Source organism: Nycticebus coucang, chromosome X, assembly GCF_027406575.1.
Source record: "Nycticebus coucang isolate mNycCou1 chromosome X, mNycCou1.pri, whole genome shotgun sequence".
Taxonomy (NCBI): domain Eukaryota; kingdom Metazoa; phylum Chordata; class Mammalia; order Primates; family Lorisidae; genus Nycticebus; species Nycticebus coucang.
The window spans coordinates 132513007-132534071 of NC_069804.1; the positions used below are offsets into that span (position 1 = coordinate 132513007).

At 35.2% G+C, this 21065-nt stretch overlaps 1 protein-coding gene across 2 annotated transcripts in view; it reads right to left on the reverse strand.

Moving 5' to 3' along the window:
* The window catches only part of COL4A5 (collagen type IV alpha 5 chain), a 325984-nt gene that overhangs the window by 25854 nt on the left and 279065 nt on the right, over positions 1–21065 (reverse strand). For both annotated transcript variants that reach the window (XM_053579991.1, XM_053579992.1), the window contains exons 38-41: positions 14606–14686; positions 13780–13878; positions 12969–13019; positions 11243–11428 (exon numbers count right to left, since the gene is read on the reverse strand). In XM_053579991.1, coding sequence (XP_053435966.1) covers positions 11243–11428; positions 12969–13019; positions 13780–13878; positions 14606–14686 — 417 coding nt within the window. The remainder of the gene's footprint in view (positions 1–11242; positions 11429–12968; positions 13020–13779; positions 13879–14605; positions 14687–21065) is intronic.

Below are 21065 nucleotides of genomic sequence, written 5' to 3' on the forward strand. Positions count from 1 at the left end.
AAAATATCAATCATCTTCCTATTAGTTTGCAGAATAAAATCCATACTGTGTTTAAATATATGGACCTATTAGACCTATGCTGATTCCCTTTTTTAAAAAAAAAATTCAGCATATTACAGCGGTATGCACATTTTGGTTACATATTTTGCTTTTGTACATTGCAAGTCAAAGTTATAAGTGTACCTTTCACCCCAAAAGTGTGCATTTTACCCATTAGGTATGAATTTAACCATCCCCTCCTATTCCCTCCCACCTACTTGATTTCCATTGAGCTTTACTTCCATATGTGAACATACATGTTGATCAACTAGTTCCAATTTAGTACTGAGTACATTTGGTGCTTGATTTTCTATTCTGGTCTTATTTCCTCATTAATGTAAATTGGACTGGGTTCTTTTTGTTATTAATATTGGTTTACAGGTACTTTTAGTTTATATTTTATTCTATATTAAACTCAATAAACTCATATCTAAAGAAAAGATTCAGGACATGATAACATTTGTTTCTGCAGTCCTTAAAAGTGAAATGGAACAGAAACTGTAGGGTACTTTCTCAAATTGAACCATGCTTTAGTGGAGGGCTTGTTAAAACAGCTTCCTGGGCTCACCCCCAGAGTTTTAGACTCAGTAAGGCTGAGGAAGGGCATGATAATTTGCATTCTAACCAGTGCCCAAGAGAAGAAGCTGAAGCTGCTAGTTTCAGGATCACACTATTAAAATCACTGCTGGCTGGTCTAAGTGCACTGGTATTTACAACTAATTGATCACAACTAGTTGCATATTTCTTTGTTCTTTCTCCAGTCTCACCACTTAACTTGCTTTATGAAAAAAAAAAAATCCCTGGTGTAGGGTAATCCACCCAGTGATTTAAGCCATTTGTCTCATTGTGATTACAATCAAATTGCTTTATTTAAGTAGTTACATTTATTCAGCTTTTATTACTATGCAATTAAGATAATTATTTAAGCAAACTGTTTAACTTCAGTTTAGTGATATTCTTCATACTTGGGAATATTTCAAAATATCAGAAATTTATCAATATAATACAGTACTTTTAAAATTTATTTCTAAAGTGTTTTCATAATCTTTACATTAAAAAAAAATTTTTTGAGACAGAGTCTCACTTTGTCACCCTTGGTAAAGTACTGTGGCATCACAGCTCACAGTAACCTCAAACTCTTGGGCTCAAGTGATTCCCTTGCCTCAGTCTCCCAAATAGCTAGGACTACAGGCGCCCGCCACAATGCCCAGTTATTTTTTAGAGACGGGGGTTTTGCTCTGGCTCAGGCTGGTCATGAACCTGTGAGTTCAGGCAATCCACCTGCCTCAGCCTCCCAAGTGCTGGGATTACAGGCATGAGCCACTGCGCCCAGCCCCATTTTAAATATTTTTAAGAAAAATAAATAATTCCGTATGCATCTTGTGAATAAATAAAATAATTTAAAATCAGATTTTTCTTATGCTGTGTTTTTAACATTTCTGTATAAAGACATCAAGTCCATTAAGGAACCAGGGAGATCTTATCATTGGCCAAGCCTTTTATCATTAGATAGGAAATAGGTGTTACTTGCTTATAGACTGTTTAGCAGCTGAGGTTGAGACTAAGTAATCCTGCCTTAAGAAAATAATTATAGGATGGCGCCTGTGGCTCAGCAGGTACGGCGCCGGCCCCATATGCCGAGGGTGGCGGGTTCAAACCCAGCCCCGGCCAAACTGCAACAAAAAAATAGCCGGGCGTTGCGGCGGGTGCCTGTAGTCCCAGCTGCTCGGGAGGCTGAGGCAAGAGAATCACCTAAGCCCAGGAGTTGGAGGTTGCTGTGAGCTGTGTGACGCCATGGCACTCTACCAAGGGCGATAAAGTGAGACTCTGTCTCTACAAAAAGAAAAAGAAAATAATTATAAAGCTCTAAATAGTGAAGAGCCAATAGTTAGTAATAATACCTCTCTCTCTGGTAATCTCAATTTTTTATTGATTAGAACAAATAATGAAGATAATATAGGAATTATTTTTAAGGAAGTATCATAGGCATATGAATTTAAAATAATGACTTCATGCTTATATTATATATATGCAAAGTGTTATCTTTTTGACCTAAATAAAATTGATGATAGTTTTCTTCTCAGTACTCTGAAGACTCAGAATCAATGCCTAAATACTAACAAAGCAGAATGGCATAAAGACTCTGGAGCTAGAATGCTGGGTTAGAATTTCAGCTCCATTAATGATTAGTTATTTGACTTTACAAAGACTACTACTCTCCTTGGCTTTAATTTCTTCTTTTACAAAATGGAAATACGAATAATATTTTATCAGGTTACTACAAAGATTAAATGAGATAGCACATATAAATCACTTAGCACAGTGCCTGGCACATATTAAAAACCATGGAAGGGTTTTATTAAAATATTATTATTACTACTACTATTGCTATCTTCACTATTAGTAACATTGAAGGAATGAACATATCTTAAAATATGAGCCTGTTTTTTAATCTTTCAGAAATTTCTATGTGATTTTAGAATATAACATCACTTTATCAGGCACACGAAAAAGAGGAAGGAGGCTCACAATAGTCCAATAATTGGTTTATTTTTAAACAACTTAAAGATCATATAGTTACTCTAGCCTGGTAACCAGACAGCAAAGAAATTCTCTTCCCAATAATAGAAAAAGAATGTAATTTTGTACATTAAAAAAATTGTAGTGTTCAAATCGTCTAGATAGGATTGTCTAAGCAAATTTGTTAGTTTTGTCCATATTGTATAACTTGGACTAGAAATCAGGTAGCAAATTAGCTTATTAAGAACAAAAATATCTGTAAATCAACTTGATTAACAATGACAAGGTAAGATTAAGATGGGGTAAAAGAAGGTACCTTTTATGACCCTCTACCCCAGTTTGAAAGGTTATCAGAACATGATATTTGAAGAAAAAAAAAAGAAGAAACTAGGGCACTGCTCTTTTTATAATGAAAAGGAAATAATGGGAAATTTACATCTTAATTCAGATCTGCTATTTAGAGTTTGTCAAATTTAAGTCAATGAATTATTAATGCCGTAAAGTACATATAAGTTTTATTTTTAATAGTTTATCTCTTCCATTACTGAAAATAGCCATGAATACATGGGACAATCTGAGGTAACAAAATTTCAAGAAAATAAAATCAATATGCAGAGATTACAAATGGGCCATAGGGCTATCTAAATATCTTAAGAAAGTCTTGAAGGTAGAAATAAGTGTATTTCCATTTATAATTGAACATGTCTTTAGGTATTGTTGACTTATTATAAACAATTGAAACCACAAAGACCTAATGTCATTTTAAACTTAATTATGATCAAGTCACATTACCTTCACCAAAATGTTAAAACCCCAGCAGGTAGTACTTGAGGATAACAGCACTCTTCAATAACTTCTGAATTTTAGCAAAAAGTGCATTTCTCTTATCACACATACAAAGCATTAAGAAAAAAAAGAATTGACTAGTGAAGAGTCTAACCTTGAAAACCTGGGAAGATCAGAGTTCACCAAAGCCCAAAGATCGATGTTAGCAGTATCAGACATCACACAGTACAAAATAAGATTATGAGTTAGAAGTGGTTCACATTATAGCACAAGTTAAACAATAATCTTTGCCGATTTCTTATACCTACAGCATAATCAGTATAATCAGTATGCAAACAGAATCATAGAGGTGTATGAAGAGCCAAACCTTTCCAAATAGAGCTCATTCTAAGGAATAAGCTGCTGGTCTTCATTAATAAAAAAAAAAAAAATGGAAAAGTCTGTTGAAGACATGTTAATACTGCTTCTGTGGCCTTCCAAAAGTTAGCTTCTCAAAACATTAAAGTTGGCAAAATAGTACCATTTCACTGACAGCCTTCAGCGCCTTTCGCAAAGGGTAATTTTGGATAAATGTTTATCTTGTCCTCTGCCATCTTCTGGTAAAGACACCAGGTGCAAATTTCTGGGTATGTTCAGATTGCTCCAAGGAGATTCAGTTACCTTTAAAGGTCTCCTTGGCAAAAAATACAAAGATCATAGGTGACAGCACAGAAAAATCAAAACATGAATATATAATGACCATTACCAATTGTACTTTTGTTTATATTTGAAAACCATTCCATGAAACCACTAATGCCACATTATGATTTTTTTCATAATTCATAAGGAGGCCTTTCTCTTTTATCTTGTACCATTATTACTTACAATATGTTACTAAAGAGAAAAAGCCAATATATATTTGTATGCCATTAACCCTGAAAATAAAAGTTCATATTTTCCAGATATATGAAGACTATCAGTGAAGGGGTGCTTTAAAATATTTTATCATGCAATATCCCACCCGAAATCACAGAAAATATAACATTTACTTTCTTGTTATTCAGTGCACATATTAAATCAGACTATTCACTATTAAAAGAAGGATCATTAAATATAAAGATAAAAGCCTACAAATAGAACACCTCTTGGTTAATGTTAATTGACTAAAAACACAATATTCTTTTCTTACAAGTCTTGCTATGATTTGTAAACATTGGATGTTAGCAGAAAGAATAAATTGAAGACATAGGCACCAACTATATGACTTTGGGCAATTCAATCTTTCTGAGATTGTTTTCTTAGCCATATAATGGGAATAGGGTTACGCCCTAACCTCCCTGAGAGGATTGTTTTAGAGATCAAATTCAGTTTTAAAAATATTGACCTAATTTCTGCCATGTGCAAGGTGCTACAGGAAACACAAAGATGAGAAAGACCCAAACTCTGCCTTCAAGGAGTTTACAATAAAGGTGCATTGTATGATGTAAATAGTGGGATGCCATATAAATAAAAACATTATCATTACTATGTAATATATAAAACTTTTGAAGCATTTGATAATTTTGAAATTTAAAAAGCTAAAAATGGCTTCTGTTTGTTTAAATGATTTCTAAACCACATATAGCAAACCAACTCAGTACAATATTTGGAGGAGTCTGGCCATGCAATGAGTTAAATAATTAGAATTCCAACCTAAGATAATTCAGAGTTTGAGTAAAGACATTTTAAGTGTGTGTTTGATATAGAAGGACCAATAATAAGAACTCTTAGAAAATATTTTCATTGCGATATGAGATTTCAGGCTGAGTCAGTAGCAAGGAAGATTTTGGATCCTATCATAGCAAAACTTCTAAGACTTTAATTTCTAAAAGGTAACATTTTAATGAGTTATATGCCAAGTCAATTTTGTATGAGTCTCTCAATCCATTATTTTTCAACCACCTAAAAAAGTTTAACTGAAAAACAAAATAAAAATCTAAAGTCTTGTACGTAAGTGGTAATTACTAAAGGTACGCTGGTGAACTGAATGATTATATTTTAAATTTAGTTCCTGCTTATGGATGTAATATTCAACTGCTGCAAAGAAGACAACATTACAGAGACCAGGTTCCAACGACTATGTAATTTAGAGCACATTTGGTAAATAAGTTGTTAAATTGGTTTTAAAGTAATGTGGCTACTTTTCTTTTTCTTCTATGAATATATTATAGTGACTCAGAAGAAAGAACTCTTCCAGCTTACAGTATAGTCTAGCCGTGATCAAGCAGCAGAAATCTGTGCAGGTCAGACAAAGTAGGACTCAAAATTACTTCAAAGTATCCCCTAGTCCTCTCTTTATCTTGGTAATAGTTAAATAGCACACACTGTCTTACTCTTTTTGATGACATCCATTTTGGAAGAACATATGAAGCAGTTACGAGGAGTTGATGGAGCTTTGGATGTAACAGAAAAAACAAGAAAGAGGATGCAGAGCCCAATCTGCTATGGATAAGAGTCTCCTAAAATGGCAGAGATCATTTTGCTTTATCATTTATCATCTTATAACTTGAATAAAAAGGCCAGATCATAAGCATCGAGCCATGCAGTAGCATTTGTGAAAAGATGATCCACTAGTAGAATAAACAATAACGAGCACTGGGGAGCCTTAAGTCAGAGTTCCAGCTGTGCCAGTAATTAACAGTATTACCTTGAGCAAGCTTCTTAACCTCGCTGGGCCTCAGTTTCCTCTTATGTGACAAAGACTCTTTCCATGACCAAACTTTAGACAGCCTCCTCTGAGCCCACTTCTCAACTAAACTAGGTCTCATCCTTGCGCCGCCCCTTGGGCCCTGTTTTTGATCTGCCAAGCCCAGGAACAGCAAGAATCATGCTAAAAATCAGTTAGGGAAGAGTCCTCCTACCCTTGACATCTGATCAAGTTCCTCATCCCCCACCCTTGATGTCTATGATCTTGGCCCATCTTTAGCAAAAGTCCTAGTAGGCCAGTTTCATAAGAATTCCCTTACCCTTGGGTGGCGCCTGTGGCTCAAGGAGTAGGGCTCCAGTCCCATATGCTGGAGGTGGCGGGTTCAAATCCAGCCCCGGCCAAAAAAAAAAAAAAAAAAAAAAGAATTCCCTTACCCTTGATGTCTCCTCTTACTAATTTTTCCTCACTAACCTTCTAATTCTGCTCCCTGGCTATAAATCCTCATTTACATGTCTTTGTTGGAGACAAAGCTCAGGAGTTGAGGTCAGTAGCTCTTTCCTACTGCAATAGTCTCTATTCTGTTGTAATTGTTCTGAATAAAATCTGTCTTGCCATCTTTAACAGTTGTCCAGAATATAATTTGTCTTTGAAAACTTAAGCCTTTTCTAGATTTGACATCCTAGGGCTCCATGAAATAATGGGTTTGTGGGGGAGTAGAAAACTAGGGAATCAATTAAGAGATGGTTTCTTGGCAGCACCCGTAGCTCAGTGGGTAGGGCACCAACCACATACACCAAGGCTGGTAGGTTCAAACCTGGCTCGGGCCAGCTAAAAAACAACAATGACAACTGCAACAACAACAAAATAGCTGGTGTTGTGGCAGGCATCTGTTGTCCCAGCTACGTGGGAGGCTGAGGCAAAGGAATTGCTTAAGCCCAAGAGTTTGAGGTTGCTGTGAGTTATGACATCACAGCACTCTACCCAGGGCAAGAGCTTGAGACTCTGTCTCAAAAAAAAAAAAAAAAAAAGATGGATGGTTTTTTTGAAAATTATGCTTTTTTTTTTTTTTTTTGAGACAGAGTCTAACTTTGTTGCCCTTGGTAGAGTGCTGTGGCATCACAGATTACAGTAACCTCAAACTCCTGGGCTTAAGTGATTCTCTTCCTTTAGCCTCCCAAGTAGTTGGGACTACAGGTGCCTGCCACAATGCCTGGCTATTTTTTGTTGCAGTTGTCATTGTTGTTTAGCTGGCCTGGGCCGGGTTCGAACCTGTCAGCCTCCGTGCATGTGGCCGGCGCCATAAGCACTGTGCTACAGGAGCAGAGCCAAATTTTAAATGTATAAGAAGAAAATAATGTCTTGCTATTCTTAGAGCCAGACCTCATGAGGTATATACTTCTCCCTTTTCTATAAATTCCTCCTTAGAAAGTGGAAAGGGGACTATTTATTTTGAACAAAGATAATAAATCCATCCAAATATTTATGTCTCTTTTTGCTCCTGATTAGGTGAACATCTTTAACTATGTATCAGCAATTTTCCATTGGGTTGATTTTGGTAATTGTTCTTTGGTATGTATTGTTTACATGTATATGATAAAAATAAGATTAATCTGTGCTGGTTGCATTGATTCGTTTTTACTCTGTGCCGACTGATCCTTTTTCACAGCAGTAGAATTTAGAATTTGATGACAACCCAAAATGTGGAGATGGGATGGTATGAAAAACTGCAAGAGGTATGGCGAGTCAAGAATTAAACATTTACCTGGGGTCACATCAAACTAAAAAAGCTACTCCACAGCAAAGGAAGCAATGAACAAAGTGAAGTGACAACCCACTACCTGAGAAAGGATTAGTAACTATAATATATGAGGTGCTCCAACAACATGATAGAAAAAAATAAAATAATCCAAGTAAAAAATGGGCGAAGGATCTGAACAGACATTTCTCAAAAGAAGACATACAAATGGCCAACAGGTATATGAAAAACATCATTAATCATCAGAGGACTACAAATCAAAACTACAATGAAATGTCATTTCACTCCAGTTAAAATGGATTTCATCAAAATGATAGGCAATAGCAAATGTTGGTGAGAATGTGGAGAAAGGGGAACCCTTGTACATTGTTGGTTGGAATGTAAATTAGTGCAACCACTATGACAAACAGTAGAGAGGTTCCTCAAAAAACTAAAATCAGAACTGCCATGTGATCCAGTAATTCCACTGTTGAGTATATATATCCAAAGGATGGGAATTCAGTTTATAAAAAAAAAATTCTGCATTCCCATGTTTATTATAGCACTATTCACAATTGCCAAGATATGGAATCAACCTAAGTGTCCACCAACAGATGAATTGATAAAGATATTGTGGTATATATACACAATGGAATATTATACAATCACAAAAAGAATGAAATCCTGCCATTTGCAACAACATTAGGGAACCAGAGAATATTATGCTAAATGAAAGAAGCCAAACAAAGTAAGATAAATCTCTAATGTTCTCACTCATATGTGGGAGGTAAATGTTAAAAATAATTTATCTGATGGAGACAGAAAGTTAGAATGACAGTTACAGAGGCTGGGAAAGGTAGTGGAGAGGAGGGAATGAAGAGGGGGTGGCTAATAAGTACAAAAATACAGTTAGATAGAATGAATAATATTTGGTAGCAACAAAGTGATTATAGTCAGCAGTTAAGTTAGGGGATACTTTAAAATAACTAAAAGAGTGGAACTGGAATGTTACTAACACAAAGAAATGTTAAATGCCTGGAGGTGATGGATACCCCAACTACCCTGATTTGATTAATTCACACTGTATTCTGATATTAAGACATCACATGTACCCTATAAAGAAATACAACTATTGTGTACCTTTAATAATTAAAAATAAAAAAAAATTAGAAAAAATGAATTACATATTTGTAGGATCTGATAATGTATATAAATATATATATATATATATATTTTTTTTTTGCAGTTTTGGCCAGGGCTGGGTTTGGACTCACCACCTCCGGCATATGGGGCCCACACCCTACTCCGTTGAGCCACAGGTGCCACCAAGATAATGTATATTGTTTAAAAAAAAGTTGTTTTGAGGGATAGTTTAATTTAATTTGCATTAACAGATATAAGAAATATGCTCCAAAGAAAAAGTACAATATTATACAATGCTGTTTTGGATACTATACATCTTTAACTGAAAATAAATATATGAATTTTGAAATATTAAATTAGTTTTCCTAATTAGGTAATCTGGGATCATTCTAACAGACATAAACACTGGGTTCTATAAGTTCTTGATAACTTAGATAAGCACACATGTAAGAATTGAATTGGCATACATACTCTTAAAATATATTCAGATATTTGAAAACGTTAGGTACAGGTGTATATATATATACTTATGCATACCTACACACATATATGTATATATATACACACATATAAATATATGCATATAAATATATAAGAAAATATTCATGCAGTTACTACTTTAGAGTTAAGGAGCTAACCTGTAGGACCTGGATAGGGATCAAAGTTCACCAAGGCCCAATGTCATCATTAACAAAAAGAAAAAAATATCAAAACTGTTAGAAATATCAAGAAACTAACGCATTACACTAAATACTTTCAAGTTAAAATATAATTGAATAAAAGAATACTCTGAAAGTTCATATTCATGCATCTCTATATAAACCAAATTATCATCACTTAGCATCAACACTGAATTGAAAACAGCATATGTGACATATTTGAAAGACCAAAAATAATTTTTATAATAATTATTGCTATGAGCTCATATTAGGATCAATTCTAAGAGTACTGGGTTGAGAACTCCATTTTAATTTGCAGTTTATGAAAAAATTGAGAAGTCACAAACATCAGGTCTGTGTTCTTCTGACTATTCTTGTTATTATTTCTTTATAAATGGTGATTTTAAGGCACCTTTGTGAACAATAGCCTTATGGTGATATATACCAAAGTGATGTACAGCAGCGAGCTCCATTACTATTAGGAATGAATAACCACAGTGCTGATTAGAATATAAAAAGGATAATAGTTTGGTTTATTTGAATTGTACATGCAAAAACCAAGCAAGATTCTTGCTTCAATCCTTACTTTACATGCAAGAAAGTTAATGTGGCTGAGAAGCTTTTCACTGGATTTCTTCAATAGTAAGCAAAGGCAAAACCTTAAATATACCCTCCACAGACAGCCAAGTAAAATCACACAAAATCTGGTTTTGCAAATGATCCTCTGAACACAGTTTGTGATCCTATTTAATTCATACTTTTAGAGCATGTCTTAGTAAAATTAACCCTAATCACTTTAGATTTTAGTATATTTAAATAAAATTTTTCATTTTAAAATGCTTTTGAAAATATGCTAGAAACTTTCAAAGGATAAAAGGACTAACGCTTTGTTAGTTTAACCTTATATTTCTCTTATTTTTCCTTAAACCAGTGAAGGCCAAGTTTTCAATTACCAGAAATATTAAAATTGAATATCAAGTCTCAGAAAGCTGTTAATAACTTATCACCAGTGACTCGGCTCAGCAACATTAATCCAGAATGAAAATGAGCATTTCCAAAATTAGTAAAATGAAATGACATAGCACAGACACAAAATGAAAAAGTGAAGGTTGGATGCAAAATTGACACTACGAGAGCAGTGAACATAAGACAAATGAGGTATAGATACGTGGTTGATATGAAGAGATCACTAGTCAATTTGATCATGCTGTGATGCTGAAGATAAATTTGATTGCCTAATTCCTACGGAAAATAAAATTTTTTATTGTGCCTAGTGACATTTGCTGATCATATGACAGAACCATAGCAATACTTTGGGTATGGGCCACAAGCATCTATTGGGTGATCACTAGAATGATTTCTGTGATAACATGCTGAGAAGCTCACATTTAAAAATGCAGATGGCATTTTGCTGCCAGGTTATCAGTTTAGCTTTACTTTTAATAAGAAGACTTAATAAAACCACTATTTCTTTTTTTCCTCCAAGTTGCTTTGTTAAGTAAATGATGAAATGTATTACCAAAAAGAATTATTAGATGCCATGGAAATGGATGGAGTTCGGCGTAAACCAAGTTATTTGCTTGTAAAGAGTCCTTACATTATAAATTCTAAAGTCTTAAAGACTGAATAACCTGTCAGCAACATGAAATTAATGGGCTAATAAGCAGACCATTCCCCTACCACGCATGGACATACCTGGTCTCCCAGGAGGACCTTGGGGCCCAGGGTTGCCTTTTGGTCCTTCCAGAGCTGGACCCGGAGAACCAGGAGGGCCTGGAGGACCCTGCATACCAGGGAAACCATGAAAGCCTGGATCACCCTTTGGACCTGGAAGGCCAGGGTTTCCGGGAATTCCGGGTAATCCTACATCACCCTTTTGGCCTGGGAAAGCAAAATGACATGAAAGAACATAGTAACTGATACTAAGTTATAGGTTTGCCCATAAGGCTAAAGCTATTTACATTTATTACAGCAGCTAATGATATTCACAACAGTTATTCCTATCTTTCACAAAATCTCAAACCCATGCAAAAAACTGTAAACCATCTTCCTAATAAATATATATGTATCTGTTATCAGAAGTGTTTATTGAGTATGCACAAAAGTGTAAGAACAATAAAAGCTTTAATCCTAAAAGGTATCCTTTGTATTAATATACAGAGCAAAGATCACATGACCAGTAACTGTGAGAACAATAAAAAAAAATAAAAATGTATAAAGTATCTTCAAAAATGGGTCACAATGGCCAGGGGAAATTCCTAAAACAAATGTTTTGAGTCTAATTTTTAGGCTAATGGAAGACATGGACCGTCAATGGTTGCTATGTGTCCCTGCAAACTATTTTATCCAAGATTTATAGTCTAGATAAACTGTTCTCAATATTTTTTCTATACCACTAACACTTTCAAGTGCAATGTAACAGTGGCATATTAAAGCAGTAATTTCCATATTGGGATGATGGGAAGAATATCAGAATTTCTAGGACATGTGTGTGGTTCAAGAAAAGCTTCCATATAATAGCCAGTGGGCATTTCAGAACATAAACATACATGTATGTATGCATAGGCAGTCTCTCTATTAACTTTTTCATACTTAAGAATAAGCACAAGAGAGGTAAGGTAGATGTGGGTGCATACACATCTACCCAAATATGTAAACCATATTAAAATGCAATTTTCAAGAAACATTTTATTATTATTGATATGTATTTCTACAGAGTTTACTTATATTACTTTGCTACATGTATTGATTGCTTCCAGGAGGAGAAATACTGGAGTTTTTTCCTGGCTAACCACATTTTTAAAATTTAGTAAAATCTACTCTTTCTATAATTTTGTCTTCTTTCTTTATTCATTTCTGCAGTATCTGTTTATCAAGTTAAGAAAGGAATTGTGTACATTCCCTCAGGATGCATCTTTATTTATTCATTTATTAAATTAACAAACACTAACTTTAATTTAATTTTTTCTTTTGAGACAAAGTCTCACTTTGTCACCCTTGGTAGAGTGCTGTGGCGTCACAGCTCACAGGAACCTCAAACTCTTGGGCTTATGTGATTCTCTTGCCTCAACCTCCCAAGTAAATGGGACTATAGGCACCCGCCACAGCGCCTGGCTATTCTGTTGTAGTTGTCATTGTTGTTTGGCAGGCCTAGGCTGGGTTCAAACCTGCCACCTCTGGTGTATGTGGCTGGCACCCTAGTCGCTGAGCTATAGGTCCCGAGCCAAGGATGAATTTTCATATAGCAAAACTCCTCATATTAAGTTGCCGAATAATAAATGCTTTAAACTATAAATCAACCTATGAGTATGCTGGGTTTGTATGTGCATTTTGTAACAATAAATGGAAGAGATAAACAAATAAATAGACTAGAGAATATTCTTCTTTTATGAATTGATTTAGCATGTCTATTAAGGTTTACCAGAAAGTCCTGGGAGTCCAGGGGGCCCTGGGATTCCAAAACCTGGTTGACCTGTCAGAGTACAAAACAAAAAAAAAAAATCAAGTGGATAATAATAATAAAACAAAAACAAGTTATTTTCACAACATTGATATTTTTATTAAGTGCAACACTGTACATAAAACATGAACAAGATTTATTTCCAACACAGAACTACAACTCCATTGGCCTAGGTAGAATGCAGTGACACCATCATAGCTCACTGAATCCTCAAATCCTACGGGTACAGTAAACTACCACAACCAATTAATTTTTATATGAGATGGTGTCTTGCTCTTGGTCAGGCTGGTCTCTAACTCCTGAGCTCAAGTGATCCTCCTACCTCAGCCTGCCAAAGTGCTAGGATTACATGTGTGAACCACTGTGCCTGGCCCAATTCTAACATGAGAAAAATATATGAATATATATTCTATTTGTGATGAGTGTTAAATATATCTTGATATTCTTATGTGAAAATATATAAATGAATATATATTGCATAGTAAAATACAATGAAATTTGAAAAAGCTGGGTAACCACTTCTTGATGTGAAAAAATACAAAGTTTTGCATAAGAGTGAGACAGCTTTATCAAGAAACATGAACTAATATTCTTAGGATGAAGAGTAAGAAAGTAATTAGGAAGGGAAAGAAAGTATGGAAGCTTAGAAAGAAAAAACATAATTTCACTGTGAGTAAAATAAAACATAATTTCACTGTGAGTAAAATAAAGGCAAGTTACAGTAGACAAGGAGGAAATTAGAAAATCTGGAAAAATGATAAAAATACAGTACCTGGTTCACCCTTCTGTCCAGCTGGTCCAGGAATACCATCTTGACCTGGTTTTCCTTTTTCACCTGGAGGCCCTGGTGGCCCAGGACGACCTCCACCACCTGAAGAACAGAGTACAGTAGGTTACAACCAGCTTTCCTACTCCATGTTCCTTCCACATGCCCCATTCTTTCCACACTAGCTTCAAGTAGTTCTATAGAAAAGAAAGTGCTTCTGAGACAATCCTTTAAATCCTGAAAATGAAGCATTAATAAGGGAGGATAATGAGAATAAGAAACAATCTACTAAAAAAATCTAAAACTTGGGCGGCGCCTGTGGCTCAGTGAGTAGGGCGCCGGTCCTATATGCCGGAGGTGGTGGGTTCAAACCCAGCCCCGGCCAAAAACCACACACACACAAAAAAAAATCTAAAACTTTTCAGTCTCATTTATAATATGGCTTTACAATATCTAAGAGAGTAAGGTGCAAAGGGTTGTTGGGTGCATTACAGCCCTTATACAGAGCCAAGTGAAGTGATTTACTTTAAAAACGAATAAAAATTGTTACAGCCTACCATTGTAACAAAATAAGAGTTCTACCATCTATTATAGCATAGGATAGTTGAATTAATTCTCCCTGGAAAAAGTGAGCCTAAAAAATAAGGTTGCATAATGATAATTTTAAGGAGTGTTCATTAAGAGTTATTTTATACTGAACACACAGTGTTAAATGACCACCATGTTTTTTTGTCTTGAAAATGTTCACAGCTGAACATGATTTCATTTTCCTAAATTGAATATTATAAGCCTTAATTTTACAGAATAGCAAACTCTTATTTATCATGCTTACCTACAGTACCGGGTTCTCCTGGAAGGCCAGGGTTCCCAGGAGGGCCGTTAATGCCTTTTGGTCCAGGAGGGCCTGGGATTCCTAGAGTAAAGAGCTCAAATTAAAAATAAAAGAAACACTACATTGTTTTAAGAGCTACAATTCAAACTTATAATTTATAGTGTAGTATACAGTGAAAAACAAAAATGAATCCAAAAGTTTGGCATTTGCTAGCTATTTTTAATAAATTTTAATGTTTTAAATTTATTTATTCAGAAGCCAGCATTATTATATGTTAATAAATATAAAAAATTATATTATACTGGTCAAATTTCTAGAATTCCATTATATGGAGATACCATAATTTTATTAAATCCATTCATGGTGATGGACATTTGGATTGTTTTAATTATTATGAATACCCATTCTCGTATCTCTGGAAACATGACCTATTTCCAGTTTTTAGATATTATAAAGTTGCTATAAATATTTCTCCACAGGTCTTTCTGTGAAAGTATGTCTTCATTTATCTTGGGTAAATACCAAGGAGTAGAATTCCTGGGTCAGAGAGTAGGTATATATTTTGTTTTATTAAAAACAACGACGTCAATAACGAAAATCCTGCCAAACCATTTTACACTTACAACATTTGGAATTCTGGTTGTAACCTGCTATTTGCACAAGCTTTGTGATTATATTAGTGGCTTTAGAAAAAGCCATTCTTTTTTTATAAATAAATTTAAAATTTATAAACCAAGATACAAACAAACTGGAAGACATACATTTTTAAAAATACCATAATAATTTATTAACTTTGGCACATTTAAAATGGCAGTAGAAACAGAAAAATTGAACTAAAACTAGAGAAAATAAAATCAGTGGTGTGAAGAAAATATGTGGGGAAATGAGCCTGAAAACTTAACAAGAGGACAAAGAAATGAAGGGATTTGAAATGTATCTATATGTACCTACACAGAGATATGAAAGATAGTTAATAGAGATTCAAAATATACGAACAAAAGGAACAGAGAAAATATTCTACTTTGGTAGGTATTATGCATTAACTTCAATTAAGTTCTTATTGTGCATACCAAGTGGATTTAACAAATGATAAGTGAAATACTTCTAATATGAAGAAATATGTGGTGACATTTTCTTGAATTTCAAAGGTAAGAAAAGATTTCAATAGGTATCAAGGTAGCATAAACATTCCTAAGAAGCAAAGAACAATTTCCTGTGTCCACCTCTAATCCCTTTTCTTTCTTTTTATCTCCAGGCCCCAGGAGTTTCTCACACTCACGGGTTGGTCAGTACTCAGCTCAACAGTCAAAGGTTCCCTCAGTAGACCACTGGGACTTTCTCACCCTTGGGAGCTATGTCTCCTTTCTAGTAATCTGTTCTGCAAACTCCAGGTCCCTTAGGTTCCCAGAAATCTCTATTCTGTCTCCCCCAACCGAGCAACCCTACTGGGATTGCCCTTGGTTTCCTTTTCCAGCACTGTTGCTTAGAGAATTTTTACAGAGAGTAGATTGGAGCAATTCTGGGGCTCACTCCATTTCTTTTTAATTTCTCAGGGATCATTGTTCTTTAGTGCTTGATATCCAAGGAGAAAGCAATTCATAATATATACATTTCTAGTGTTTTAGTTTTTCTGATGGGAGGTGGGATGTTAATTCCAATTCTTGTTATCATATCTTGGAGACAATCTGGGAGGAATGTGAAAGTCCTATTTCATTTTGTTAGCTGTCTTTCTTATGTTTTTCTCTTTACTATTTTTAATAAGAATTGTTTATGATGCATATTTTCATCTCTGATGGCTTCCTGGCTTTCTTTCTTTCTTCTGTTCATTATCGTTCTTCCTACTCCCTCTTACTCCTACCTACTCAAAAATCCAGAGATGTCGTAGTTGCCCTACATAGGGTTGATGGTATCTCTCGTTATAGGGAAGCTGTATCTTATATTTTATAATGTAGTCCAAGATACTTTTCTTTGGTATTATTAAATTTATCAATGATGCAATTGCTTAAACAACAATAAATCATCAATATCCTGGCTTTGATACTCTTGCTGTTCTTAGCGACTGAAGAAATGATTCTACACTTAGTCCTGCTGGTTTGAGAAACCCTTGCTAGCGACTGATTTCTTTTTTTTTCTTTCTTTTTTTTCTTGTTAAATCATAGCTGTGTACATTAATGCGATCAGGGGGCACCATACACTGGTTTTATAGACCGTTTGACACATTTTCATCACACTGGTTAACATAGCCTTCCTGGCATTTTCTTAGTTATTGTTAGACATTTATAGTCTACATTTACTAAGTTTCACATGTACCCTTGTAAGATGCACCGCAGGTGTAATCCCACCAATCACCCTCCCTCCGCCCATCCTCCCCCCTCCCTCCCGTCCCTCTCCTCCTTCCCCCTATTCTTAGGTTATAACTGGGTTATAGCTTTCATGTGAAAGCCATAACTAGTTTCATAGTAGGGCTGAGTACATTTGATACTTTTTCTTCCATTCTTGAGATACTTTACTAAGAAGAATAGTTCCAGCTCCATCCATGTAAACATGAAAGAGGTAAAGTCTCCATCTTTCTTTAAGGCTGCATAATATTCCATGGTGTACATATACCACAATTTATTAATCCATTCGTGGATCGATGGGCACTTGGGCTTTTTCCATGACTTAGCAATTATGAATTGGGCTGCAATAAACATTCTGGTACAAATATCGTTGTTATGATGTGATTTTTGGTCTTCTGGGTATATACCTAGTAGAGGAATTATAGGATTGAATGGCAAATCTATTTTTAGATCTCTAAGTGTTCTCCAAACATCTTTCCAAAAAGAATGTATTAATTTGCATTTCCACCAGCAGTGTAGAAGTGTTCCCTTTTCTCCACATCCACGCCAACATCTCTGGTCTTGGGATTTTGTGATACGGGCTAATCTTAAACTTGAGTTAGATGATATCTCAAAAGTAGTTTTGATTTGCATTTCTCTGATGATTAAAGATGATGAGCATTTTTTCATATGTCTGTAGGCCATGTGCCTGTCTTCTTCAGAAGTTTCTCTTCAAGTCCCTTGCCCAGCCTGTGATGGGATCATTTGTTCTTTTCTTGCTTATATGTTTGAGTTCTCTGTGGATTCTGGTTATTAAACCTTTGTTGGAGACATAACCTGCAAATATCTTCTCCCATTCTGAGGGCTGTTTGCTTGCATTATCTACTGTGTTCTTGGCTGTGCAGAAGCTTTTTAGTTTGATCAGGTCCCAGTAGTGTATTTTTGAAGCTGCTTCAATTGCCCGTGGGGTCCTCCTCATAAAATACTCGCCCAGACCGATTTCTTTTTTTTTTTTTTTTTTTTTTTTGTAGAGACAGAGTCTCACTTTATGGCCCTCGGTAGAGTGCCGTGGCCTCACACAGCTCACAGCAACCTCTAACTCCTGGGCTTAAGCGATTCTCTTGCCTCAGCCTCCCGAGTAGCTGGGACTACAGGCGTCCACCACAACGCCCGGCTATTTTTTGGTTGCAGTTTGGCCGGGGCCGGGTTTGAACCCGCCACCCTCGGTATATGGGGCCAGCGCCTTACCGACTGAGCCACAGGCGCCGCCCCAGACCGATTTCTTCAAGGGTTTTCCCTGCACTCTCCTCTAGTATTTTTATAGTTTCATAAAACTATAACTATAAACTAGTTTATAGTTTCATGTCTTAAGTTTAAATCTTTAATCCAGTGAGAGTCTATCTTGGTTAATGGTGAGAGGTGTGGGTCCAGTTTCAGTCTTCTACAGGTTGCCAGCCAGTTCACCCAGCACCATTTGTTAAATAGGGAATCTTTTCCCCACTGAATGTTTTTAATTGGCTTGTCAAAGATCAAATAACAGTAAGTAGCTGGATTCATCTCTTGGTTCTCTATTCTTTTCCAGACATCTACTTCACTGTTTTTGTGCCATTACCATGCTGTTTTGATCACTATTAATTTATAGTATAGTCTGAGGTCTGGTAGCATGATTTCTCCTGCTTTGTTTTTATTTCTGAGTAATGTCTTGGCTATTCAAGTTTTTTTTCTGATTCCATATAAAACGAAGTATTATTTTTTCAAGATCTTTAAACTATGACAGTGGAGCTTTAATAGAGATTTCATTAAAATTGTATATTGCTTTGGGTAGTATGGACATTTTAACAATGTTGATTCTTCCCAGCCATGAGCATGCTATGTTTTTCCATTTGTTAACATTTTCAGCTATTTCTTTTCTTAGAGTTTCATAGTTGTCTTTATAGAGATCTTTCACGTCCTTTGTGAGATAAACTCGCAAATATTTCATCTTCTTTGGCACTACTGTGAATGGAATAGAGTCCTTAACTGTATTTTCAGCTTGACTATTGTTGGTATATATAAAGGCTACCGATTTATGCATGTTGATTTTGTAACCTGAGACGCTGCTGTATTCCTTGATCACTTCTAAGAGTTTTGTAGTAGAATCCCTGGTGTTTTCCAGATATACAATCACATCATCTGCGAAGAGCAAAAATTTGATCTCTTCTGACCCTATATGTAGAAAAAGCCATTCTGATAGGCATGTAGAACTACTCTGTTGTGGTTTTTAACTTGAATTTCTCTGAGGGCTAATGACATTGATCATCTAGTCATGTAATTATGGCCATTCCATGTATCTTCTTTTGTAAAATATCTGTTCAAAATTTTCCCCATTTTTCACAATTGGATTGCATATCTTATTATTATCAAGTTGTAGAATTTTTTTTATATCCCAGATATCAGTTATTTGTGAGATATATGTTTTGCGAACATTTTCTCTTAGTCTGTGGCTGCCCTATTCATTTTCCTAGCAGTGTCTCTTGATGTACATTTTGATTAAGTCTAACCTATCAATGTTTTTCTTTTTCAGTTGCTTCTTTTTGCAGCCCAAGAAATCCATGCCTACTCCAAGTCATCAAAGTAAAAACCTATGTTTTTCTCTAAAAGCTCTATGGTTTTAGCTTTTAGGATTTGCCTAAGATTCAATTAAAAATAATTTTTCTACATGATGTAATGTATCACCTGAGTTTCATTTTTTTCCCCATTTGAAGATCTAGAATTTTCAGGGCCATTTGCTGAAAAGGCTTTGTTTTCTCTATTGGATTTCTATGATATTTTTACCAAAAGTCAATTTACTACATAATATGAGTCTCTTTCTATGCTCCATATTCTATTCCATTGATGTAGTCACTGATCTTTATGCAAGTACCACATTGCCTTAAATACTGTACATCTCGAAATCAGGTGGTACAAGTTTTCCAACCATATTTTTGTTTTTCTGTATTGTTTTGGATATTCTATGTTCCTTCCATTTCCACATACATTTTAGAATCTATCAACTGTTACCAAAAACACCCTGTTGTGTTATTAATTGGAACCACTTTGAATCTGTGATCACTTTAGACACAACTGGCATCTTAACAATTTTGATCTCCTAGCCCTTGTATGTGACTTAGTCTTTTCATTTATTTAGATATCTAAAAGTTTCTCAAAGTAGGTTTTAGAGATTTCAGTGGACACACCTTGCAAATTTTTTGTTTAATTTATCCCTAAACAATTTTGAGGCCTGCCAAAATGAAGTAAACTCACTACAGCCTCTCTTTTTCACTGGTTATAATTAAAAACTGGACAGAATACAAAAAGCAACTATTCAAAGACTCTGAAAGTAAACAATAATAGGTATATGGAGATGGAAGTAAAAACCTGAAGAATGACCAGAAAAGCAGTGCATTAGTTTTCTATTGCTATGTAATGAATTAGCCCAAACTTAATGACTTTAAAATATCCATTTGTTATCTCACAATTTCTGTAGGTGACACTCTGGGCATAGCTGAGCTGGCCTCTATGCTCAGCCTCTCACAAAGTCAAAATCAAGGTATTGGTCTGGCTAAGTTCTTATGTCAAGGCTATGGGAAAAGATGCACTTCCACGCTCATTCAGGTTTACTGGCCAAATATAGTGGGGTTTTTTGGGAAACAAAACTGAAGTCCTTGTCTCCTTGCTAACTAGAAACCATTCTCACATCCTGCAGACCACTCACATTTCCATTCCCTGGGCCATCTGCATCTGAGTAATGAAGATCCTTTCTCAAGTGGGAATCTCTCTTATGCTTTGAATCTCTCTGATTTCCTCTTATGCTAACAGAGAAAACTCTCTAGTTTTAAAGAATTCAGGTGATTAGACTAGATTCACCCAGAATATCTACATATCCTAAGTTCAACTGATTCAGGAGCTTAATCATGTCTGCAAAATCCTTCCACAGATTAGTCTTGACTGAACAACCAGCAGCCATGTATTGTGGTGGAAGATCTTAGAATTTCCTTTACTATATAACTCAATAAAAAATGAAATCACAATAAAAACATTTTTAAGTAAGTGACAGCGAAGAGAGTTTGCTGCCAACAGACTTCAATATAAGAAATAATAAGTGGAATTTTTCAAAGGAAATG